Source organism: Salmo salar, chromosome 25 (assembly GCF_965601325.2).
Source record: "Salmo salar chromosome 25, fSalSal1, whole genome shotgun sequence".
Classification (NCBI taxonomy): Eukaryota; Metazoa; Chordata; class Actinopteri; order Salmoniformes; family Salmonidae; genus Salmo; species Salmo salar.
The window spans coordinates 43,208,108-43,224,920 of record NC_138315.1 but is presented as its reverse complement, the minus strand read 5'-3'; the positions used below and the strand labels follow the sequence as shown (position 1 = coordinate 43,224,920).

At 44.3% G+C, this 16,813-nt stretch overlaps 1 protein-coding gene across 3 annotated transcripts in view; it reads right to left on the bottom strand.

Moving 5' to 3' along the window:
* The window catches only part of LOC106586833 (coiled-coil domain-containing protein 80), a 68,482-nt gene that overhangs the window by 20,952 nt on the left and 30,717 nt on the right, over positions 1-16,813 (bottom strand). The window contains exon 1 of one of the 3 annotated variants that reach the window (XM_045707311.2): positions 210-1,963. The exons of the other annotated variants lie outside the window; for them this stretch is intronic. Within the exon in view, the coding sequence (XP_045563267.1) occupies positions 210-906 (697 nt within the window). The 5' untranslated portion in view covers positions 907-1,963. Of the gene's footprint in view, positions 1-209; positions 1,964-16,813 lie in introns of those variants that run through there. 3 annotated transcript variants of the gene reach the window in all.

The window sequence follows — 16,813 nt, the reverse complement described above, 5'->3', positions numbered from 1 at the left end:
GAACACTTCTGTAGTTTTAAAGACGCTTGAAAGTATCGGAGTTCCTCAAGATCCTATGCTAAACAATAATGTTATTGGAATATGTAATGTGCAAAAGGAAGGACATTTTTCATTTGTCATATACAAACGTATCAATGATGAACAGGAGTGACAGATCTGCCAACACTGAAGGAGTAGGGGATAGTTTTCAGATAGGACCATGCCTTTACCTTTCTCCAGTTTGAGGAAGGTCATGAGGCGGGGGATGAGCGCTGTGTCCAAAGGTTCCTCCATCACCTTCCCCTCTCTGGTGATCCGCCTCACCTTCCCACCCATCTCCCCCTCCTGGTGGAATATCACGATCTGCTGCACATGCCGCTCCGCCAGCTCACAGTACACGTCTGGCTTCAGCAGTGTCATCATTAGCCGGTAGTAACCGTCTGAGTTGTGCGGGGCAGAAATCACCAGAATTCGGTTTTTCCCTGCAAAGCTCGCCAAGAGGTTAGGTGAGCCTGCACTGCTTGGTATGCGGGTCTGTCTGGTCCTCACCCGGGGAGCGCCTTCATCCTGAAGCATGACAGGCTGGAGGGGAACACGCTGCCCGGCTGCCCTCCTCCCTACTGCCCCTGCCAGCGCTCCACCTCTTCTGCCTTGTCCAGCCCCAGTCCTGGCCCGAGGAACAGAGGCCTGGTCTGCCTGCATGTCCTCCCCGCGCCTAGCGCTGAGACCGGTGGGCACCGAGGCTGAGCTGGGTCCAGGGCGGGAGGTCCCTCCCCCGCCGACAGTGTGCTTTCTGTCGGCTGCGCTCGGCTGCAGATGCCCGTTGTTGAGTATGGGCATCCGTTTGAGATGGGTCTGTTTGTCTGCGTGTCCTGCCCACGCTAGCAGACAGAGCAGGAACAGACCCAGAACAAACTCTCCCCGCATTATGGGAAGCTGTCAATTACAATGAACAATCTGACAGAGTGATAAATATCCAATAGTGTACATGGGACCTGTATGCCTATTTAGAACATTTGTTTTCAGTAAATAAAAAATACAGTACAGCACAGCGCAGTAAAAAATTGAGTGCAAGAGAGAGGCAAACACTTTAGTGTTGTGTTTCAAAGCATGCCTTTAGTTTTCGCAGTGGAACATCAGATAACCCAAAACCCTACTTCACCAGCCTGTTATCAACATGACAGCTGCATGAAAACGCAGACAGGAAAACATAATAAACTAGCCACTCATTGACGGAGTCAGCAATTCCTAAAAATCATTCCGGGTATTAGAAACTGTTATTCCAAACCTCCAAGTTCAGCTCTCCAAATCACCACACCACTGACTTTGCGCTTCTGGAATTTCTTTGCATATCAGTTATACACTCCAAGTGTACACAGCATTTTAACATCCACAAGTTAACAAGTTAACTGATACAGCACTCTCGAAAATCAATGCGTTTTACTTCATTCTCTGACTGTTATTTGAAAAGACTGTCCAACTATCCAAATAAGTCATCTAAAAAGCTGGGAGTTTTAGGCATAGAAGGCTTTGTCCGGATTCAAGAAGAAAACCTGTAGAGAGTGGCTCTTCTGTATGGGAAACGCATCTCTATCTCCAGTCTCCCGATTTCCCAACCTAAAACTCTGGCGCTATCCCAGTAATGTCCACACAAACCATCTGCCCTGTTTTCGACTCTTCTCGCTGGTGCGGCGGCGCTATACAGCACCAGCCCCTGCACAGTGTGTTGCCAGTTGCAAACTAAATCTCTTTATCTGGAAATGTTGTAGTCTTTCAGTCTTTTGGGAAACCCTTCTGAATAAAACTACTCTTATAAAACACCAAATGATTCACAAAATACAGTATCTAATTTATGAATTCATTTTACATTTACTGCTCATTTTAATTCAATTTAAAGTTTGGATTTATTCACAACTGGCAACCCCGCTGGAGCGAGCTCTCTGGGAAGAGAACTGACCATAGCTAATCTCAATGTCAAGTTCCTCCCATAAACTGTAATGAGGAACGGCTTCTATTGCCCACATCCATTCCCTTTGAAATGTTCCAAAATAGCCGGGGCTTTCCCCATGCAAGACTTGTTCAAATGGCAACAATAATAAATAAGCGGCTCATTAAAGATGAATGGACTTTTGGGTCATTTAAGAACTGAAAGCTGTGGTAAATTTAGACTGAGACTTTGGCAGTGCATCTATTCTCCTCTAAACTGTAGGCTTCATATTATTACTGTAAGCCTCCACAGAGTCAAGATGTGTAACTATGATACGTATCCCTCTGTATACTTCATAAAATATAATTACAATGCATTATAACCTCTTTATACGATTCTCATTTAGCCCGCAGGAGTTTTTTCAACCGCTCAGCTCATTGCCAACATGGGTTGAACAACTTGGTTTGTAGCCACGTTTACTGCCTTGTCTCTCATGGGTTCTCTGCAATGCTTATATTTCCAGAAGTGTTTCAAGATGAAAGTTGCAAAGGTGTGTGTGTGTGTGTGTGTTTGTGTGTGTGTGTGTGTGTGTGTGTGTGTGTGTGTGTGTGTGTGTGTGTGTGTGTGTGTGTGTGTGTGTGTGTGTGTGTGTGTGTGTGTGTGTGTGTGTGTGTGTGCGTGTGTGTGTGTGTGCGTGGGCGTGTGCGTGTGTGTACGGCTGCTATAGTTCTTCATCAGACCGGGACACATGATGAGATAATATATATATATGTACACATACACACATACACACAGTATCAGTCAAAAGTTTGGACACACCTACTCATTCCAGGGTTTTTCTTTATTTTTACTATTTTCTACATTGTGGAATCAAATGTAGAATCATGTAGAATCAAAATTACGAAATAACACATATAGAATCATGTAGTAACCAAAAAAAGGTGTTAAACAAATCCAAATGTATTTTATATTTGAGATTCTTCAAAGTACAGTGGCTTGCGAAAGTTTTCACCCCCTTTGGAATTTTTCCTATTTTCTTGCCTTACAACCTGGAATTAAAATAGATTTTTGGGGGGTTTGTATAATTTGATTTACACAACATGCCTACCACTTTGAAGATGCAAAATATGTTTTATTGTGAAATAAACAAGAAATAAGACAAAAAAACTGAAAACTTGAACGTGCATAACTATTCACCCCTCCAAAGTCAATACTTTGTAGAGCAACCTTTTGCAGCAATTACAGCTGCATTTCTCTTGGGGTATGTCTCTTTAAGCTTGGCACATCTAGCCACTGGGATTTCAACTCATACTTCAAGGCAAAACTGCTCCAGCTCCTTCAAGTTGGATGGATTCTCTGATGTACAGCAATTTTAAGTCATTGCACAGATTTTCAATTGGATTGACGTCTGGGCTTTGAATAGGCCATTCCAAAACATTTAAATGTTTCCCCTTAAACCACTTGAGTGTTGCTTCAGCAGTATGCTTGGGGCCATTGTCCTGCTGGAAGGTGAATATGCATCCCAGTCTCAAATCTCTGGAAAACTGAAACAGGTTTCCATCAAGAATTTCCCTGCATTTAGCGCCATCCATCATTCCTTCAATTCTGATCAGTTTCCCAGTCCCTGCCGATGAAAAACATCCCCACAGCATGATGCTGCCACCACCATGCTTCACTGTGGGGATGATGCTCTAGGGTGATGAGAGTTTTTGGGTTTGCGCCAGACAGAGTGTTTTCCTTGATGGCCAAAAAGCTCAAGTTTAGTCTCATCTGACCAGAGTAACTTCTTCCATATGTTTGGGGAGTCTCCCACATGCCTTTTGGCGAACACCAAATGTGTTTGCTTATTTCTTTCTTAAGCAATGGCTTTTTTTCTGGCCACTCTTCCATAAAGCCTAGCTCTGTGGAGTGTACGGCTTAAATTGGTCCTATGGACAGATACTCCAATCTCTGCTGTTGTCACGAATTCCGCCGAAGTTGGTCCCTCTCCTTGTTCGGGCGGCGTTCGGCAGTCGATGTCACCGGCCTTCTAGCCATTGCCAATCCACTATTCATTTTCCATTTGTTTGTCTTTGTTTTACACACCTGGTTTCAATCCCACAATTACGTGTTCATTATTTAACCCTCTGTTCCCCCATGTTTGTTTGTGAGTGATTGTTGGTATGTAATTCAGTCCGTTATTGTGGGCTCGTTTATTTGCGTTGTATTTGTGATATTTTGAGTAAAGTACGTTTCTTACTCACATCTGCTGTCCTGCGCCTGACTCCTCTACACCAGCTACACACAGGATATATTACAGCTGTGGAGCTTTGCAGCAGGGTTATCTTTGGTCTCTTTGTTGCCTCTCTGATTAATTCCCTCCTTGCCTTGTCCGTGAGTTTTGGTGGGCGGCCGTTTCTTGGCAGCTTTGTTGTGGTGCATTATTCTTTCCATTTTTTAATAATGGATTTAATGGTGCATTTTAGTTCCAGTAGTGTGATTGTCCTGTAGCTGCAAGATCGTTGGTTCAAGCCATGTTTCAGATATCCTCCTAATATTCGCTACATTGTGTGTGTGTGTGTATTAGACAGTATCACAGAGCAATACAGTTTTACAGCCATGCAAGAATACAATCATTGACCTCTGTACAAAGACATAGAAAGCCATTCTCTATCTTTTTTCACCCAGGTAAGAGGACTTTATCTCAAAGCCCTGATGCTGACTGTAGTGAAGAAGGGGAGAGCAGCTGGGAATGATGAACATTCCTCTCCTGTGTCTTTGAGCAAGGCAGTTAACCCCCAACACATTCCCTTTTTCTTTCCACTGATGCTGAACCAATTATAACTCTCCCAGGGAACCGTCTGCTATGGGCCAGCCCTGTGTACCCCAATATGATCACTCCGAACTTCAATACACACACATACACACACAGCTGGCCAGCGTAAATGTTTTATAGAGGATATGAAAGGAAACTATCAGTATCTTGACTCAGAGTATTCTGAGGAAGAACTGGGGATGGTAGTGCATACACACACACACACACACACACACACACACACACACACACACACACACACACACACACACACACACACACACACACACACACACACACAGGTCGTTGAGTAGAACGTGAGATGTCCAGATGACTGTGTGTGTGTCAGTATTAGAGTAGTCTGATTCTAACACAGGATTCATAGTAGAGAGAAGCCAATCAGAATACTGTCTTCATCTGCCTCCATTATGTCAACTAGTCATCACTTTTTAATCGTACAAATCACATTAAAGCGTACGTGGTATTTTATCGGCTCGCCATGCTTTATTGACATATTTCATAACACTTTCCATTACAGCATAATCTCACTTTTGTTTTGTTCCATCTCTTTTACAACAAATTCATTGTTTTTAAACTTTAGATCCAATTGATACTTCGTTGTGCCACTTCTCTCTGATAACGTATATTATTTGGATAAAAAGGGCTACTTGCCGTCACATCTTAGATTGCGTTCCATCTTTGTTGTTTACTCAGTGAAGCCTGTACTCGAGTGAACTGTGTGTGTGGGCGTGTAACCTCTGTATTGAAAAAAGGGATGGGAATTAAAGTACATGGTTCAGTCGGGGTTGATATAGGCTGATTCAAAGTGTGTAGTCTCTGTAGTGGGCTGAAAGCCAGTGATTCTCCACTGAATGTTGGTAGTAATTACAGAGTAAGGCATGGAGAGTTCTCATATGTTTCATTCTACAGAAGAGGAAGGAAACAGGCGTTTCTGTTTTTCAACAGCACCATGAAAGCTTTAATATGGGAGGTATGAAACAGACGGCCCTCTGGCGTGTGTCTCATAGTTGACTTACTATCCACAATATAGAGAAGCAGCCAACGACATGGTGGACCTGTTAGTGTACAATCACCTTGAGTCAAGCAACAGTGAGCCCCACTAACACATCAACAGCAGTAAGGTTTTGTTACCCTGTATGTCCTGTCTACTCTCCCTTGCCATAGAGGTAATGTTGTATCTCCATTTTAAAGTAGTCCATTTTCTTCTTTTGATGTTTGAAATGTGTAAAGCTAATATTGGTGACTGACGAACTAAATATTTTGTTGTTCATGTATTGTGGACAGTGGATAGACTACATATACAAACGTATGTGGACAATGCTTCAAATTAGTGGAGTCAGCTATTTCAGTCACACCCGTCGCTGACAGGTGTATAAAAATCGAGCACACAGCCATGCAACCGCCATAGACAAACATTGGCTTTACTGAAGAACTCAGTGGCTTCATTTATTTTGTAGATGGTGGTAACATCTTAAAGCCATTTACAAACCAATTAAGGTAATACTCAGATTTGCTGATTGCTCTCAACCCATAGGAATCCTCACCCAGTTGACTACTTTAAAATGCTGGAAGCGCTCAATAGCAATGTGCATGGAAAAAAAAAAGTTATTTCCAAGTAATGACCTCCACGTCCCATTTGTAGACATTATTGACCCCTGGCAGGTCAGTGACAGAGGACTACCAACACGTGCATGCAAAGATGGGTAGTTACCCTATTAATTTATTTTAAATGATCAGTTTAAAAATCACCCATTTATAGTGGCAGTTGAAGTGGATTTTTCCCAGTCGTAGGTGGTAAATATCACCTTCCCACTTTGTTATGAACTCAGCAACAGTCCCAGAGATAATGTCTGTGCTGCTGGAGGATTGTTGAAGTCGGTTGCTCATCTGTTGGTTGAATTGTTTGTTTGGCAGCCACTCGCCGTCTTCCGTTGTAGTCATGCGTCTGTGGCACCCAGCCCACGGTCCGGTCCAGTCCAGTGCATGCTACAGAGAGGAAAACACGCATGAGCAGGGAGCCATTCTGAACAGAAGTATTCCTCCACACATGTATGGTCCACCTCTGGTGGCAAGGACATCGGCGGTGGCGGCTGGTGGTGGTGGTGGTGGTGGTTGTTGTTGTTGTTGTTGTTGTTGTTGTGTTTCAGTAGCAGCAGCAGTTTGGTGGTAGTCTTCCTCCTCTAGCAGGCAACCGCAGAGTGAAATGGAAATTCCATTTTAAGAAGTTCAGATAGCTCGTTAGTCAACAAGGCCCAGGTGTGGCAGACCATGGACAATTCTCTTCTCCAAAGCGAACAGCCAAGGGGGTGGAGTCTACAATAAATACATTAAGACAACAAGGAAGAGAACACAGCAAACCAAGGTAAATTATGCCAAGTAAAAAGGTACACAATTTCTAAATGAAAAATCACTGCAAAACTCTAAATACATAATAAATACACAAAAAAAGGACTGGTCTCCAATTTGGGGAAGAAGAAGGAAGGGCAATATGTGACACGTGCTTGCGTGTGTGTGTGTGTGTGTGTGTGTGTGTGTGTGTGTGTGTGTGTGTGTGTGTGTGTGTGTGTGTGTGTGTGTGTGTGTGTGTGTGTGTGTGTGTGTATTACACATTTCCATTATAGTAAAGTCCATTTCAGCTGAATGCATTCAGTTGTACAGCTGACTAGGTCTCTCCCTTTCCCTTCCCAGACTGAGGGAACCAGCCAGGTCACCCAGTGATACAAGTCAGTTTTTGACGTCCATCCATGTCTGAGGACGTTGGGAGAGGATGTAGGGGCCACTAGGGGCAACAGTGAGCGTTGTTACCTTCTAGTAGGTTTGGGTTTTGCTAGGGCGTTGTGGACGGGCATGCCGGATGGGAGTAAGCATCTGCCTCTGGTGCCAAAGGTCGCATGTTCAAAGAGATAGAAAGCTGTTTTTGAGATTTTGTTTTTCAGCCTATCCCAAACTTAACCCTTCTGAGTTAATACCTAGCCTTCAGATTTCAGTTAATGCCTAACCTTCTGATTTCAGAGTTAATACCTAAATTTAGCCTTTAACACTTTGAAATTTGACGTTTGGAACAACTTCAAAGTTTGACGTTTGACAAACATGGATGAATGTCCAATTCTGATGTGAGTCTGTGATAGCTTGTTGGATGGAACAGGTCATGCTTACTAGAAAATCCTCCCAGCTGCTAACAAGGTACTGTATACTTGGCTTGAGTCAGTTTTATGCCCTTGTAAAGATACCCCCCACTGCCCTAACCCTAACCCTAACTATAACCCTAACCCAAGCTTCATGTCCACACGCCGACTCAACAGAACACTCATCCCTCTCTCTCTCCCTGTTCGTCACTTTTCATCATAAGGAATTCCCTTAACCACTGTAAAATGTAGCAGTCATACCAGTACATCTGTAATAGCCATAATACTCAGAGTGAGTCTGTGACCTTCTTAATCTTGTGTGTCAGTGTGTGTGTGCACGCGTGTACGTGAGTTTGAGTACAACCCGTGTGTTAGCTGTAGTCCTGGGACCTTGACTGGAAGCCACCATTCATTCCCTGTTGAGTTTCAGTCCAGTCAGTCAGACGATATCTTTATCATCCCGAAATATGACATTTACATAAGTATTCAGACCCTTTACTCAGTACTTTGCTGAAGCACCTTTGGCAGTGATAACATCCTTGAGTCTTCTTGGGTATGACGCTACAAGCTTGGCACACCTGTATTTGGGAAGTTTCTCCCATTCTTCTCTGCAGATACTCTCAAGCTCTGTCAGGTTGGATGGGGAGAGTTGCTGCACAGCTATTTTCTGGTAAACTTCAGAGATGTTCGATCGGGTTCAAGTCCAGGCTCTGGCTGGGCCATTCAAGAACATTCAGAGACCTTTCCTGAAGCCACTCCTGTGTTGTCTTGGCTGTGTGCATAGGGTTATTGTCCTGTTGGAAGGTGAACCTTCACCCCAGTCTGAGGTCCTCAGCGCTCTGGAATAGGATTTCATCAAGGATCTCTCTGTACTTTGCTCCGTTCATTTTTTCCTTGATCCTGACTAGTCTCCCAGTCCCTGACGCTGAACAACATCCCCAAAGCATGATACTGCCACCGCCATATTTCACCGTAGGGATGGTGCCAGGTTTCCTCCAGACGCTTGGCAAACAGGACAAAGGGTTCATCTTCAAGATGGTGCCGACAGCGATGGTCGCCTCGCTTCTCCTTAGGAAACTAGTGCCTTGCAAAATATTCCCCACCTTGGCATTTTTCCTATTTTGTTGCACTACAACCTGTCATTTAAATAGATTTTTATTTGGATTTATTGTAATGGACATACACAAAATTGTCCAAATTTGTGAAGTGAAATGATAAAATGACTTGTTTAAAAAAATTCAAAACAATTTAAAACGAAAAAGTGGTGCGTGCATTCACCCCTTTGCCATGAAGCCCCTAAATAAGATCTGGTGCAACCAATTACCTTCAGAAGTCACATAATTAGTTAAATACAGTCCACCTGTATGCAATCTGTGTCACATGATCTGTCACATGATCTCAGTATATATACACCTGTTCTGAAAGGCCCCGGAATCTGCAACACCGCTAAGCAAGGGGCACCACAAAGCAAATGGCACCATGGAGCTCTCCAAACAGTTCAGGGACAAAGTTGTGGAGAAGTACCGATCAGGGTTGGGTTATAAAAAAATATCCGAAACTTTGAACATCCCACGGAGCAGCATTACATCCATTATTAAAAAATGGAAAGAATATGGCACCACAGCAAATGCACCAAAACTCACGGACCAGGCAAGGAGGGCATTAATCAGAGTTGCAACAAAGAGACCAAAGATAACCCTGAAGGAGCTGCAAAGCTCCACAGCGGAGATTGGAGTATCTGTCCATAGGACCACTTTAAGCTGTACGCTCCACAGAGTTGGGCTTTACGGAAGAGTGGCCAGAAAAAAAGCAATTGCTTAAGAAAAAATAAGCAAATACGTGTGGTGTTCGCCAAAAGGCATGTGGGAGACTCCCCAAACATATGGAAGAAGTTAATCTGGTTAGATGAGACAAGAACTGAGCATTTTTTCATCAAGGAAAACGCTATGTCTGGCGCAAACCCAACACCTCTCATCACCCCGAGAACACCATCCCCACAGTTCAGCATAGTGGTGGCAGCATCATGCTGTGGGGATGTTTTTCATCGGCAGGGACTGGGAAACTGGTCAGAATTGAAGGAATGATTGATCGCACTAAAGGCAGTGAAATTCTTGATGGAAATCTGTTTCAGTCTTCAAGAGATTTGAGACTGGGACGGTTCACCTTCCAGCAGGACAATGACCCTAAGCATACTGCTAAAGCAACACTCAAGTGGTTTAAGGGGAAACATTTAAATGTCTTGGAATGGCCTAGTCAAATCCCAGACCTCAATCCAATTGAGAATCTGTGGTTTGACTTAAAGATTGCTGTACACCAGCGGGACCCATACAACCTGAAGGAGCTGGAGCAGTTTTGCCTTGAAGAATGGGCAAAAATCCCAGTTGCTAGATGTGCCAAGCTTAAAGAGATATACCCGAAGAGAATTGCAGCGGTAATTGCTGCAAATGGTGGCTCTACAAAGTATTGACTTTGGGGGGTGAATGGTTATGCACGCTCAAGTATTCCGTTTTTTTGTTTTATTTCTTCTTTATTTCACTCCCCAAAAATATTTTGCATCTTCAAAATTGTAGACATGTTGTGTAAATCAAATGATACAAACCCCCCAAATATCCCTTTTAATTCCAGGTTGTAAGGCAACAAAATAGGAAAAATGCCAAGGGGTAAATACTTTCGCAATCCACTGAATGCAGTATTTTTTTATGTGTTGTTTCTTACATTGTTACCCCAGGAAATCTTAATTCTTATTACATACAGGCGGGAAGAACTATTGGATATAAGACCAACGTCAACTTACCAGGAATACAACTTCCCCAAGCGGATCCTCTGTTCAGACCACCACACAGGTCAACTGATCTAATATCAGTAGTCAACACAAAACAACGGCGCCGCAGAAGGGGCAGACGAAGCGGCCACCTAGTCAGGCTCCATAGACGTGCACATTGCCCACCGCTCCTGAGTATACTACAAGCCAATGTCCAGTCTCTTGACAACAAGGTAGATGAAATTCGAGCAAGGGTTACCTTCCAGAGAGACATCAGAGATTGCAACATTCTCTCGGGATATGTTGTCAGAATCGGTTCAGCCACCGGGCTACTCCATGCATCGCACCGACAGAGATGAACACCTCTCTGGGAAGAGTAAGGGCGGGGGTGTATGCTTCATGATTAACAACTCATGGTGTAATCACAACAACATACAGCAACTCAAGTCCTTCTGCTCACCCAACCTAGAATTCCTTACAATCAAATGCCAACCATTTTACCTACCAAGAGTATTCTCATCAGTTATAGTCACAGCAATGTACATTCCCCCTCAAGCAGACACCTAGACAGCCATCAAGGAAACTCACTGGACTATATGCAAACTGGAAACAATATATCCTGAGGCTGTATTTATTGTAGCTGGGGATTTTAACAAAGCAAATTTGAGAACAATGCTACCTAAATTCTATGAGCATATTGATTGCGCTACGCGCATGAGCAATGCCCTCGACCACTGGTACTCTAACTTCCGTGATGCATACAAAGTCCTCCCCAGCCTTCCCTTCCAGACAAACTAAACACCTTCTTTGCCCGCTTTGAGGATAATACAGTGCCACCATCGCCACCATCGCTAACAAGGACTGTGCCCCCTAGACCCACCTCAGTTTGCATACCGCCCCAACAGGTCCACAGACGATGCAATCGCCATCACACTGGACACTGCCCTATCCCATCTAGACAAAAGGTTTACCTATGTAAGAATGCTATTATTTGACGACAGCCCAGCATTCAACACCATAGTGCCCTCCAAGCTCATCATCAAGCTGGAGGCCCTGGGTCTCAACCTCGCCCTGTGCAATAGAGTCCTGGACTTTGACGGGCCGGCCCCAGGTGGTGAAGGTACATCTCCACTTCGCTGACACTCAACACTGAGGCCCAAAAGGGTGCGTGCTCAGCCCTACCCTGTACTCCCTGTTCACTCACAACTGCGTGGCCATGCACACCTCTAACTAAATCATCAAGTTTGCAGACGACACCACAGTAGTGGGCTTTATTACCAACAATGACGAGACAGCCTACAGGGAGGAGCTGAGGGCACTCGAAGTGTGGTGTCAGGAAAACAACCTCTCACTCAACGTCAACAAAACAAAGGAGATGATGATCGTGGACTTCAGGAAACAGCAGAGGGAGCACCCCCCTATCCACATCGAAGGGAAAGCAGTGGAGAAGATGGAAAGTTTAAAGTTCCTCACACAGACAGTGTGGTAAAGAAGGTGCAACCGTGCCTCCTCAACCTCAGGAAGCTGAAGAAATTTGGCTTGTCACCCAAAACCCTGACAAACTTTTACAGATGCACAATCAAGAGCATCCTGTATGGCTGTATCACAGCCTGGTACGGCAACTGCACCACCCTCAACCGCAAGGCTCTCCAGAGGGTGGTGCGGTCTGCACAATGCATCACTGGGGGCAAACTCTGCCAGTTCACACCGCTACCATCCAGAAGGCAAGATCAGTACAGGTGCATCAAAGCTGGGACCGAGAGACTGAAAAACATCTTCTATCTCAAGGCCATCAGACTGCTAAACAGCAATCACTAACTCAGAGGCCGCTGACTACATTGAGACCCAATCACTGGCCATTTGAATAAATGGATCACTAGTCACTTTATACAATGCCACTCTAAATAATGCCACTTTAATAATGTTTACATATCTTACATTACTCATATCACATGTATATACTGTATTTTATACCATCTATTGCACCTTACCTACAGTGAGGGAAAAAAGTATTTGATCCCCTGCTGATTTTGTACGTTTGCCCACTGACAAAGAAAGGATCAGTCTATAATTTTAATGGTAGGTTTTATTTGAACAGTGAGAGACAGAATAACAACAAAAATATCCAGAAAAACGCATGTCAGAAATGTTATAAATTGATTAGCATTTTAATGAGGGAAATAAGTATTTGACCCCCTATCAATCAGAAAGATTTATGGCTCCCAGATGTCTTTTATACAGGTAACGAGCTGAGATTAGGAGCACACTCTTAAAGGGAGTGCTCCTAATCTCAGCTTGTTACCTGTATAAAAGACACCTGTCCACAGAAGCAATCATTCAATCAGATTCCAAACTCTCCACCATGGCCAAGACCAAAGAGCTCTCCAAGGATGTCAGGGACAAGATTGTAGACCTACACAAGGCTGGAATTGGCTACAAGACCATCGCCAAGCAGCTTGGTGAGAAGGTGACAACATTTGGTGCGATTATTCGCAAATGGAAGAAACACAAAAGAACTGTCAATATCCCTCGGCCTGGGGCTCCATGCAAGATCTCACCTCATGGAGTTGCAATGATCATGAGAACAGTGAGGAATCAGCCCAGAACTACACGGGAGGATCTTGTCAATGATCTCAAGGCAGCTGGGACCATAGTCACCAAGAAAACAATTGGTAACACACTACGCCGTGAAGGACTGAAATCCTGCAGCGCCCGCAAGGTCCCCCTGCTCAAGAATACATATACATTCCCATCTGAAGTTTGCCAATGAATATCTGAATGACTCAGAGGACAACTGGTGAAAGTGTTGTGGTCAGATGAGACCAAAATGGAGCTCTTTGACATCAACTCAACTCGCCGTGTTTGGAGGAGGAGGAATGCTGCCTATGACCCCAAGAACACCATCTCCACCGTCAAACATGGAGGTGGAAACATTATGCTTTGGGGGTGTTTTTCTGCTAAGGGGACAGGACAACTTCACCGCATCATTTGACGGGGCCATGTACTATCAAATCTTGGGTGAGAACCTCCTTCCCTCAGCCAGGGCATTGAAAATGGGTCACGGATGGGTATTCCAGCATGACAATGACCCAAAACACACAGCCAAGGCAACAAAGGAGTGGCTCAAGAAGAAGCACATTAAGGTCCTGGAGTGGCCTAGCCAGTCTCCAGACCTTAATCCCATAGAAAATCTGTGGAGGGAGCTGAAGGTTCGAGTTGCCAAATGTCAGCCTCGAAACCTTAATGACTTGGAGAAGATCTGCAAAGAGGAGTGGGACAAAATCCCTCCTGAGATGTGTGCAAACCTGGTGGCCAACTACAGGAAACGTCTGACCTCTGTGATTGCCAACAAGGGTTTTGCCACCAAGTACTAAGTCATGTTTTGCAGAGGGGTCAAATACTTATTTCCTTCATTAAAATGACATGCATTTTTCTGGATTATTTTGTTGTTATTCTGTCTCTCACTGTTCAAATAAATCTACTATTAAAATTATAGACTGATCATTTCTTTGTAAGTGGGCAAACGTACAAAATCAGCAGGGGATCAAATACTTTTTTCCCCCACTGTATGTCGCTCGGCCATCGCTCATCCATATACTTACATGTAAATATTCTCATTCACCCCTTTAGATTTGTGTGTATTATGTAGTTGTTGGGAAATTGTTAGATTACTTGTTAGATATTACTGCACTGTCGGAACTAGAAGCACAAGCATTTCACTAAAATCACATTAACATCTGTGTATGTGACAAATAATATTTTATTTTATTTTAATCTTAGTTTCATCAGACCAGAGCATCTTGTTTCTCATGGTCTGAGAGTCTTTATGTGCCTTTTGGCAAACTCCAAGTGGGCTGTCATGTGCCTTTTACTGAGGAGTGGCTTCAGTCTGGCCACTCTATATAAAGGCCTGATTGGTGGAGTGCTGCAGAGATTGTTGTCCTTCTGGAAGGTTCTCCCATCTCCACAGAGGAACTCTAGAGCTCTGTCAGAATGACCATCGGGTTCTTGGTCACCTCCCTAAACAAGGCTTTCTCCCCCGACTGCTCAGATTGGCCGGGCGGCCATCTCTAGGAAGAGTCTTGGTGGTTACAAACTTCTTCCATTTAAGAATGATGGAGGCAACTGTTTTCTTGGGGAACTTCAGGGGTGAAGACATTTTTTGTGACACTTCCCCAGATCTCTGCCTCGACACAATCCTGTCTCGGAGCTCTACGGACAATTCCTTCGACCTCATGGCTGGGTTTTTGCTTTGACATGCATTGTCAACTGACCTTATATAGACAGGTGTGTGCCTGCCTAATCAATTGAATTTACCAGAGGTGGACTCCAATCAAGTTGTAGAAACATCTCAAGGATGATCAATGGAAACAGGATGCACCTGATGCACAGTTTTGAATGGTCATCCAACTCGGAATTACAAGTCAGAAACTCGGGCGTCATGCTAGCGCTCCGACTTCTCCGACCTGAAGATCATCAGCATCACAATTTTTCCCAGTTTGAGCTTGTTATGTTTCTGAATTCCCAGTTTTCTTCAACCGACCAAAATTATTGCGTTTCGGCCGTGGCCTAACCCGTACTTTTTACTAAACAGTACGTGCTAAATAGTTCGTAGTACGGTTAGTACATAAACTCAGCAAAAAGAGAAACGCCCCCTTTTCAGGACCCTGTCTTTCAAAGATAATTTGTAACAATCCAGATAACTGCACAGATCTTCATTGTAAAGGGTTTAAGCACATGCTTGTTCAATGAACCACAAACAATTAATGAACATGCACCTGTGGAATGGCTGTTAAGACACTAACAGCTTACAGACAGTAGGCAATTAAGGTCACAGTTATGAAAACTTAGGACACTAAAGAGACCTTTCTACTGACTCTGAAAAACACCAAAAGAAAGATATCCGGGGTCCCTGCTCATCTGTGTGAATGTGCCTTAGGTATGCTGCAAGTAGGCATGAGGACTGCAGATGTAGCAGGGCAATAAATTGCAATGTTTGTACTGTGAGACGCCTAAGACAGCGCTACAGGGAGACAGGATGGACAGCTGATCGTCCTTGCAGTGACAGACCACGTGTAACAAAACCTGCACAGGATCGGTACATCCAAACATCATACCTGCAGGACAGGTACTGGACGGCAACAACAACTGCCCGAGTTACACCAGGAATGCACAATCCCTCCATCAGTGCTCAGACTGTCCGCAATAAGCTGAGAGAGGCTGGACTGAGGGCTTATAGACCTGTTGTAAGGCAGGTCCTCACCAGACATCACCAGCAACAACGCCGCCTATGGGTACAAACCCACTGGAACAGACAGGACTGGCAAAAAGTGCTCTTCACTGACAAGTCACAGTTTTGTCTCACCAGGGGTGATGGTCGGATTTGCGTTTATCGTCGAAGGAATGGCCGTTATACCGAGGCCTGTACTCTGGAGCAGGATCGATTTGGAGGTGGAGGGTCCGTCATGGTCTGGGGCGGTGTCACAGCATCATCGGACTGAGCTTGTTGTCATTGCAGGAAATCTCAATGCTGTGCGTTACAGGGAAGACATCCTCCTCCCTCATGACATGACCCTCCAGCATGACAATGCCACCAGCCATACTGCTCGTTCTGGTCGTGATTTCCTGCAAGACAGGAATGTCAGTGTTCTGCGATGGCCAGCGAAGAGCCCGGATCTCAATCCCATTGAGCACGTCAGGGACCTGTTGGATCGGAGGGTGAAGGCTAGTGCCATTCCCCCCAGAAATGTCTAGGAACTTGCAGGTGCCTTGGTGGAAGAGTGGGGTAACATGTCACAGCAAGAACTGGCAAATCTGGTGCAGTCCATAAGGAGGAGATGCACTGTAGTACTTAATGCAGCTGGTGTGCATGTGTGCTTAGTGAGTCCGCCAGATCAGAGGCAGTAGGGATGACCAGGAATGTTCTCTTGTTAAGTGCGTGAATTGGACCATTTTCCTGTCCTGCTAAGCATTCAAAATATAATGAGTATTTTGTGGGTCAGGTAAAATGTATGGAATAAAAAGTACATCATCTTCTTAAGGAATGTAGTAAAGTAAGAGTAAAAGTTGACAAAAAAATATATAGTAATGTACAGATAGGCCAAAAATGACTAAAGCAGTACTTTAATGTATTTTTACTTAAGTACTTTACACCGCTGGCCCCAATGCCCACCAACCAACCTACAGTAACAACCTACAGGCCAATT